Consider the following 9,171-nt stretch of genomic DNA (forward strand, 5'->3'; position numbering starts at 1 on the left):
TGTTCCCTGTCATCAGCTCATGGCATCATCTGCTCACCGCTGAACAAAGGTAGGAGAATGGGCCTGGGCTGTTTGCCCAAGGCCACAAGCAAGTTAGCCTGTTCCCTGGAAGGAGACCGTCCCCCTGGAGGGATGACAGTCGCCATGGGATCCCCAAGGGGCGGGGGTTAGGGAGCAGCCCTGGAGATGATCTCGCACCTCCTGCTGGCGTCACCAAGCCTGCGGAGAGGAAGCGGCTGTCACTTGGAAGATGAGAAATTGGAGTCTGAGGGAGGCTGGCTTCTCTAGCCCTATAAGAGGGCAGGCACCTTTCGAAGCAAAGACCAGAAGAGATGGAGCTGGACAGAGCTGTGGGGGTCCTGGGCTCTGCCACCCTGCTGCTTACTTTCCTGGGCATGGCCTGGGCTCTCCAGGCGGCAGACACCTGTCCAGGTAAGGGCACTCCAGGGCCTCCTCTTGGAAACTTCTCATCTCTGAAAGCTGGCAGCTTCGTGACTGGTGGCTTCCTGGCTTCCAGGCCTTGCACCAGGCCGTGTGGAGCCTTGTCTAGCAAGACAGCAGCTCTGCACGCCTCATCTTATGCGAACAAACGCAGAGGCCCTGAATGGATGTGGCATCTCAGAGACGGAGCTTCCTCTGCTTGCCCTCCCGTAATGGAAACCGAGGCAGGTTTCCAGCCTCCCTGGGCCACATGTCCCCCTCTAAGTGTAAAAAGCGTAGTCATGGTGTTGTGTGGAAAGGTGAGGCTTGTGGCGCCAGCTGGGTAGACACCAGTCAGATATTCTGCCATGATTGCCAACACAGACAGACAGGGTGTCCGGCAGGGACGAGCACCCGGGGAGACAGGGTGTCAGGCGGGGATGAGCACCCGGGGAGACAGGGTGTCAGGTGGGGATGAGCACCCGGGGAGACAGGGTGTCAGGCGGGGATGAGCACCCCGCACTGTGGGACCTTTCCATCCAGGACCTGCTGGGCTCTGGAGATGGCGGTTCCCATGGTGTCCCTGATGTGGCACAATAAGGGTGGCATTGTCCCTGTGAGTTCTGGCCCTCCTTCGGGGTACCCAAGGGGACACTCGGGTGCCAAACCATGGGCTCCAGTGCATGGGAGGGCAGGTTGAAAATGCAGGTTCTGGAGTCAGGTCCTGACTCCGTCCACCTGGGGCTGGGATGGAAGGTCAGGACTTTGTGATGCTCTCGATGCTTGCAGAGATTCGTGTCAGGATTTCTGGAATGCATGTGAGACACAGAGCTCTGGGGTGTACTGTGGCTAGCGTCACATTCAAGGAGCAATGCATGGCATGAAGTGTGATACAGGCCAGGAACAGCAGGGATTCGCTTGAAAACTCGTAGTGGCTCGTGGAGTGGTGGGGTTAGGGTGGCATTATTTTCTTCCTTAAACACTTCTAGAGTTTCTAAATGATCAAATAATAGCACACGTTATTTTCATAACACACTCACTTGAATTTGAGTTATCTAATTAAAAACAACAAAGCTGCATTCCAGCTCTAGTTTTGCACCAGCTTGTTCTGTGTCCTTGAAGGACGCCTCCCTCTGTGGAGGAACGAGGTGGACCCACAGGAGCCCATCCCCTCTCAGATCTGCTCCAAGATTAGACGTGGGAGTCGCAATGGTAGCCTCTCTCCCTGTGTCCTTCTCACCCGATATTGATTACAATGACATGATAGATGAGAACAGACGAGATTAGGATGCTATCCTAAATGGTAGGAGCTGAAATGAACCTGCACCCCTCGGTAGGTAAGGGAACAGAGGCTCAGAGGGGTTAAGGGACTTGTTTCAGGACACACAGTACTGAGGAAGTAAGGTTTGCCTACGGGCAGGGTAGCCTCCAAGGCCAGGGTTCTGCCCCAAATCACCTTTCTGCCTGACCAGTGCCCAAGAGGTGAGGACAGACCAAGTGCCCACCAGGGCAGGAAAACCTCCCTTCCAGGTGACCCTCCAGCTTAGGGAGGTGGCTGTGGCTATAGCCATCTGCCCAGTCCTGATGTCACCAAGGTGGCAGGTGCCTTTCAGTTGAGTGGTGTATCTATGGCTCAGTGGAGTCTTCAGGCCCAGGTGACACTGAGTGGCCACCTGTATTTTTCTGCAGAAGTGAAGATGGTGGGCCTGGAGGGCTCTGACAAGCTCACCATTCTCCGAGGCTGCCCGGGGCTGCCTGGGGCCCCTGGGCCCAAGGGAGAGGCAGGCACCAATGGAAAGAGAGGTAAGTGCAGGCATGGCGGGGGGCACTGGCTCTTGCTCTTTTTGAAACTAGATGCTGAGTTGGGCAACACCCCCACCGTGGTTCCTAGATCGAGAGCTGGGTCAGGCCCCTGCAAGAGCCAGGAACAGAACTGACTCCCAGGGCCCAACAGGGTTCTGACATGGAGGGAGCGTCTTTCTTAGCTATTTCAGGAGCTCACAATTGGACATGCTTCTGTAGCTCCGTCTCGTAGTCCTTGATCCGATACCAGCTTTGCTCGGCCGCTGGCACGACTTCTAAGCTCTATGTCCCTCCACCTTCCCACCTCAACATGGAGGGCACGACACTCTTTTCCACCTGTCTCAGATGAGGAAACTGAGGCTCAAAGAGTCCAGGGATTTCCCTCTGTTCTCACACTTGGAAGGAAAAGAGCCGAGATTCTACCCATGGTCTCTGGATTTCCAGCTCCCGGCCCCTGAGTGAACAGGAGAGCCCTGTGAGGCCTGGATCCTGGGTCTAGAACCTTCTGGTGCAGGATGGGCAAGCCAGGACGGGGCCACAGTCACATCGTAGCACGAGCAGGGTCATGGCCATGATTGGAAATGACAGCCGCCAGCTCCAGGGTGGGCCCTTTGATCCTGGGCTGGGCAGTTTTGCTCAAGTCAGTGTCTTTGGAAATTGCAGGAGAACGCGGCCCCCCTGGACCTCCTGGGAAGGCAGGACCACCTGGGTCCAACGGTAAGGAGGGGACAAGAGTGAGGAGCGGCTTCAAGGCCCTTCCAGATCTGGCTGCAGAGGAATGCGGGCGGGTCTTCTGGGGCTGCCACGATGTCCTCGCCAGAGCTGACGCCTGCCCAGGCAGGGCTCTCGGGGCTCAGTCCAGGGCAGGGGTCTCAGTGTGCGAGAAGGGTTCTCAATGTGTGTGTGGGTTCTCAGCTTGGGGGAGTGGGGTTATCAGTGTGGGAGCTGGTTCTCAATGTGTGTAGGGGGTCTCAGTTTGGGGAAGTGGGGTAATCAGTGTGGGGGCAGGGTTCTCAATGTCTGAGGAGGGGTTCTTGGTGGTGTAGGGAGAGGTTCTTGGGGTGTGTGTTGGGGGAGTGGTTCCCAGTGGGCAGGCTGTGGGGAGGTGTTATCAGCAGGGAGGGAGGAGCTGTCAATATGGGGGAGAGATTCTGGGATGGGGGAGAGGTTCTGATTATTCGGGGAGGGACTTTTAGTGTGGGGAGGGGTTCTTAGTGGGGGGGCTGTCTGTATGGGGGAAGAGGTTCTCAGATAGGGGAAGGTTTTCAATGCAGGAGCATCTGCCCTGTGGGTGGGCCTGAGGCCAAATCCTGTCCCTCTAATGTGGAAGTGGTCTTGAGACGGTGGGGTGGGATTGTCTGCTCACCTCTCTAAGCCCCACTCAGTCCTGGCATCTGTCCCCTGAGCATGAGGCCCTGTCTTGTCCCCTCCCCCGACTCTGCTTGAAAACCAGGATCAGCCCTGGATGGCTTGGAGAACCATGCCAACAAGTTCCAAACACATAATTAGTGGAAATTCTCTGCTTTAAAACAAAGAATTTTCTGATATATTTTCTTGAGGAATATTTTGAAGAATCGGAGAAATATGCAGTAGGAAATTGAAGCTCCCTTTACTCACTCACCTTTACCCACAGACCTACTCAGAATAAGACCACCCTACACTCACCAAACCCCAGGCTCAGTCATGGGTTGTGTCTAAACATGAAATATGCAGGTTTGGTGCCCAAACCCCAAACAACACTCCCCACATCATATTACCGTGTCCACCAAGATGGGCTGTTTGCAGGCCTTGGGGCCTCAGGAGAACCCTGAAGATCCAGGCTTCCTCTAGTTGGCATGTGGAGGCCTCAGCAGTCTCTGGGATGGTGGCCTCTGCTTCCCCAGGAACCTCTGAAAGGGGTGCATGTGGTGGAGGGGCCAGTGTAGGCATCCCTCGAGGGAAAGAAAAATTTGGCCAACAGAACCAGGGTCAGGGACTCCTTGACTGGACCCATACCATCACCTCCTGGGGAGGCCCAGAAAATGGTCTCCACTTTCTACACGGTGTCCGCGGACCAGTGGTGGCTGAAGGGCTCTGATTTCCAAACTGTGACATGTGTGTCCTCTCTCGTCCATGAACAGGAGCACCTGGGGAGCCCCAGCCATGCCTGACAGGTGACTGACCACCCCCACACTCCTCCCACAGCTTGTGGCTGCCCTTGGCTGGAAGTCCAGGGTTATATGATGCCATTGCCAGAATGAAGTGACAAATATGAACAGAAAAAAATGTTGCTTGCCCGTTTCCTTGTCCCCTAATTATTCAAGGAAGTGACAAATATTGTCCAGACAACTTACATACACTCCATGGCAATTTTCTTCTACCTTCTAATCTACCCCAGAAGGCCGGGTGCCCAGGAGCTGAAGGTGGGGCTGACACTGGGAGGTGGGAGGGTCGGGTCGACTGGCTGTGGCCATCACAGCTGCGTGGCCCTGGGGGCCGTGCCCTGTCCAGGCCTCAGAGTCCTGCTCTGTTCACACAGACGCCTATGGCCCTGCTCCTCCCTCCGGGGCCTCCCTCCCGCTGCCCCTGCCCTGCCCAGGGCTCCTGTCCTGCAGCCATTCCCCGGGTTCCCTTCCCAGGCCCACGCACCTGCAAGGACCTGCTAGACCGAGGGCACTTCCTGAGCGGCTGGCACACCATCTACCTGCCCGACTGCCAGCCCCTGACGGTGCTCTGTGACATGGACACGGACGGAGGGGGCTGGACTGTGAGTGTGGGGCTGGGCAGAGGTGGTCAGCCTGGGAGTCCCAGAGGCCATGCTGCACACCTGGCAGGAGAACACACTCTGGAATTCTCTATTCCCCTGGTCGGGGACAGTCAGAGATGATGGGGGAGGTGACCGGTGGGTAGAAGTCCAGGCCGTTGGGGGAGGCTGGGAGAGGCCGGGTGCTCTCCTGCTGTGTGGCTTGGGGCTTGTTGCCTCCCCTCTCTGAGCCCCCATTTCCTCCTTCATCCTGTGGAGTCTGTGCGGAAAACAGATGGGCGTGCTGGTGACCCCAGCCTGTGATGCTCTGCCAACTACAAATGCTGCTTCTCTGGAGGGCGGGTCCCCCGTGCTGTGGGACGTCGGCCTGGCCCCCTGGCTCCTGTCCCCTGCCTCCTCCACAGGTTTTCCAGCGGAGGGTGGATGGCTCCGTGGACTTCTACCGGGACTGGGCCACGTACAAGCAGGGCTTCGGCAGTCGGCTGGGGGAGTTCTGGCTGGGGAATGACAACATCCACACCCTGACAGCCCGGGGTAGGGCCACTGCTGGGGCTTGGGGGTCAGGGGCCCTGAATGGGGGTGCCCCTGCCCCTTGGGCCTGGGCTGCCTGGAACACAAGAGCCTCTTGGCCCACAGGGGATTGGGCCCTGAGCACACTCAGGGTGGCACTGGGACCTCCGAGGGCTGCGTCCCCTGCCACAGGCTCTGACAGCATCGGGACGGGAGAGGGTTAGAGCTCTGGGCTGAAGGCCTCTTCAGGTCTTGGCCCCACTGGCATCTCCAGGTCCTGAGAGTGGGAAGGAGGGACAGAGTGGCCCTATAGTGGATTTTGGGCCCAACCCCAACTCTACCTCTAATCCGCTAGGATTTGGGAGTCAAGAGTCTTGCCCTGTTGCTCAGCACACCCTGCCAGGTCAGAGCTACACAGGCCCCGGGGATGCTGCGGTGCTCTCTGCCCTCTGCCTCCATGGAGTCCAGACCTCCTTCCAGGCCCTGCCCCAGATCCCCAGCTCCCATGTCTAAAGGTAGAGGGCCCTTCTGCTGGGACCCTGAAACCTTTCTCTAACAGGAACCAGCGAGCTCCGTGTAGACCTGGTGGACTTTGAGGACAACCACCAGTTTGCTAAGTACAGATCATTCAAGGTGGCTGACGAGGCGGAGAAGTACAGTCTGGTCCTGGGGGCCTTTCTGGAGGGCAGTGCGGGTGAGTGTCTGCTTGGGCTGTGTGGCTTCTGAGGGGGGTTTGGGAAGTGGAGAGAGCGTGCTCAGTGTCCTGGCAGCCTTGTGGAAGAGGCCTCACCTCTCTGAGCCAATTCGTTCATCTCTACATGCAGACACTAACATCTGTGCTCTGTGTAGCATGGGGGTCGTGGGACACATCAGTGTATGACTGCAGAAACCCCAGCAAGGACATCTGGTAGGAAGGAAGTCTCTGCACAGCAGGGACCTATGCACAGTGACAGTAGCTGATATCTCTGTGGGGCGTGGCTGGAAGGGGTCTGCCATGGTGGAATCCAGAGTAGAGAATGATGATCTTGACCCCTGCCTCCTGTTCTTCTGTGAAATAAACGTAGTATACATTAGGCGGCACGGCTAGATCTAAAGACAATTTGCCAAGACCACTGCCAACAGCAGGGCAGTATTCGCTGGAGTCATGGATTGCACTTCTTGGATTGTGCAGTGCACAACCTGCCTAACCATACATGGAGGACACACCAGGCCAGGCCTCAGGTATAAAGACTTATACTGCCTGTAATGATGTTACTGCCTGTAACAATGCTCATATTTCCTCCTGCACAGGTGATTCCCTGACGTCCCACAACAACCAGTCCTTCTCCACCAAAGACCAGGACAATGACCGTAACACTGGAAATTGTGCTGTGATGTATCAGGGAGCTTGGTGGTACAAAAACTGCCATGTGTCAAACCTGAATGGTCGCTACCTCAGGGGGACTCATGGCAGCTTTGCAAATGGCATCAACTGGAAGTCGGGGAAAGGATACAATTATAGCTACAAGGTGTCAGAGATGAAGGTGCGACCTGCCTAGCCCAGGCCAGCCTCAGGGTCAGGACGCCTCCACACATAGTTGGCGGGGGCGGGTAGGGTTGGGAGCTTGGCCCTACGGTTTGTAAAAGAAACACATGTCGTGATTCTAAATTGGGTTTGTCTTGCTGTGCAGAAGAGGTTCAAATCCAGCTCTGTTTTCACAATCAACCCTTCCAGATTTGTGACATTAACTCACCTCAAACCTCTGTCTTTCCTTGACAATGAGTAAGAATGTGTTTCTGACCATGCCAGCAGGAACCTTCCTTAAGAACAAATACAAGACTTTGATGCTGTGATGGGCTCAGATTGCAGCCCTGTTCAAGTCCCTGGGCAGGCTAAACGCCTTCCTGGGGCTTGACCATCTGGGCTTCTCTGTGAGCTGGATGGCAGGGAAGTGAGAAGGCGCATGGGAGAGGAAGTTTCTCCTCCACTCAGAGATGCCGTTGCCTGTCCAAGGCCCCCAGTCTCCTAGCCGCAGCTCTGCCCCCTCACCCCCGTCACCCAGGCTTCCTGCCACCTGCTGTCCTGGGTATTCGTGGGGTCTGCTCACTACTTCCTCACAAGCCGAAGCAAGAGTGGCAGTGTGCCTGTGACTCCCTCATCAAAACGGAGAGAGTGGTTACATGAGGCAGGTGCGAGGGACCCGAGCACTCCTGGGGAGGGAAGAACCCTCCTTTTGGCCACGAGTGTCCATCCCAAAGCTGCCCTGCAGCCAAGCCCAGTGCAGATTGAATCAGAAAGCCAAAGCCCCTTCCACCCGCTTCTCTCAGGCAAGCTGCCTGCAAGAGGGCAAAGTGTATTAGCGCGGGAGCTTGTGTCTGCTGAGGATGGCACCTGGCCCTCTCCTCCCACCATCTCCCGGTCCTCCTGAGGTCCCGTCCCCTGTCCCTGGTCCCCGGCCAGCTCAGCCTGACAAGGCTTTTAGAGGCTCCGCACCCCAGCATCGGCCAGTGCTGACCCTTGTACGGCTGTTTGGGTCCCTGATCACTCTCATAACAGCCCTGCCCTTGTCCTATACCCTCTACTCAGAGAGGATCCAGAAGGGTCCAAGGAGGCCGTGATCCCTCCCTGAGCTTTTTCATGCGGGCCCCCTCCTTCCCCTACAAGGGTCCGTCCTGGGTCTTAGCTGGTCTAAGTCCCACACAAGTCATGGAGAGGGCTGTGTGTCTGGGACTTCTCGGGGGAGAGTGCACTGTTTCCTCTGAGTTCCTGGAGGGGGTGCGTCATGAAGATCAGGACACAGCCATCTCCGCCTTCCCTCCTCACTCTGGGTCCGAGGCCTAGGATGAGCCAGGACAGGAGGAAGCAGGGATGGCCCTGGGCGTGGCCTTTCCTTCCTTCCTGGGCCCGGCCCTTTCTTCCTTCCTGGGCCCGCAGGAGGGGGCCACACCACCCACCCAGGGGGCTGACCCGTCCTCAGGACAGAAACTAGCAAGCTGTCAAACCTGAGGGTTTATAACTAAATGACGGGGTGCTGCCCCAGGAAATTACACCCAGACATCTCTTTTCTCATAGACCTGGGTCCCTAGCTTTTAGACAGGATGACAAATCACTGACAGGTGCTGACTTTACATGCACTGTGGCCTCACACTTCAGCCATTCACTGCCAGGCAGTCTTCTAGGGCAGCAAAGAGCTCAGCCACACAACCCGGGCCACAGCCAGGATGAGGCCTGGTGTCAGAACTCCCCTCAGCGCCATTCACCCCCCATTCTGGGCATTTCAATCTCCAACAGGAGACTTAAATGAAGAAAACACACACCTCACACAGCTGTAAACGGAGGAACTGGGAATTTCTCCCAAATCTTGACCCTTGAGTTCTAGAAATGGGGTCCTCCCTGGAATGTATGATGGCATTATTCTGGAAGGCAAAAATAAAGCTATTTAATATAGAAATATTTTTAGCCTGACAAGCCAAAGATTTTTTAAAATATTGTTTTTTTAAATTTTCTTAACTGAGAAATGAGCTAAAAAGTAACTTTTTCTAAATATTTAATATAGCTTTGCTATACTTTATAAATACTCTTAAGCTTTGGGGGGGTTTGTTGGAATAAGAAAAAGTACTTATAAAAGTGCAGTCAGTATGTCAGGAGGCTTGCATAATTAACACAGCACAGGGAGGTCATGGAGGCTTGTGTAATTAACCTAGTATAACATAAA

At 55.7% G+C, this 9,171-nt stretch overlaps 1 protein-coding gene across 1 annotated transcript; it reads left to right on the forward strand.

Annotated features, from left to right (window-relative positions):
- Positions 1–305: 305 nt before the first annotated feature.
- Positions 306–8,896, forward strand: FCN2 (ficolin 2). The gene is made up of 8 exons (XM_054500704.2): positions 306–432; positions 2,110–2,223; positions 2,887–2,940; positions 4,344–4,376; positions 4,842–4,969; positions 5,371–5,500; positions 6,036–6,170; positions 6,767–8,896. Exons 1-8 carry the CDS (start codon positions 333–335, stop codon positions 7,012–7,014), a joined length of 942 nt encoding a protein of 313 aa, XP_054356679.2. The 5' UTR covers positions 306–332; the 3' UTR covers positions 7,015–8,896.
- The last annotated feature ends 275 nt before the right edge of the window (positions 8,897–9,171 follow it).

This window comes from Pongo pygmaeus, chromosome 13, assembly GCF_028885625.2.
Source record: "Pongo pygmaeus isolate AG05252 chromosome 13, NHGRI_mPonPyg2-v2.0_pri, whole genome shotgun sequence".
Classification (NCBI taxonomy): domain Eukaryota; kingdom Metazoa; phylum Chordata; class Mammalia; order Primates; family Hominidae; genus Pongo; species Pongo pygmaeus.

What these genes read in the sequence shown, in the direction of transcription:
- FCN2 (XM_054500704.2), top strand. Translation starts at nt 333, where the DNA reads ATGGAGCTGGACAGAGCTGTGGGGGTCCTGGGCTCTGCCACCCTGCTG. An exon ending in AGGCACCAATGGAAAGAGAG is followed by an intron (nt 2,224 to 2,886) that starts GTAAGTGCAGGC and finishes TGGAAATTGCAG; the next exon opens with GAGAACGCGGCCCCCCTGGA. An exon ending in CGGACGGAGGGGGCTGGACT is followed by an intron (nt 4,970 to 5,370) that starts GTGAGTGTGGGG and finishes CCTCCTCCACAG; the next exon opens with GTTTTCCAGCGGAGGGTGGA.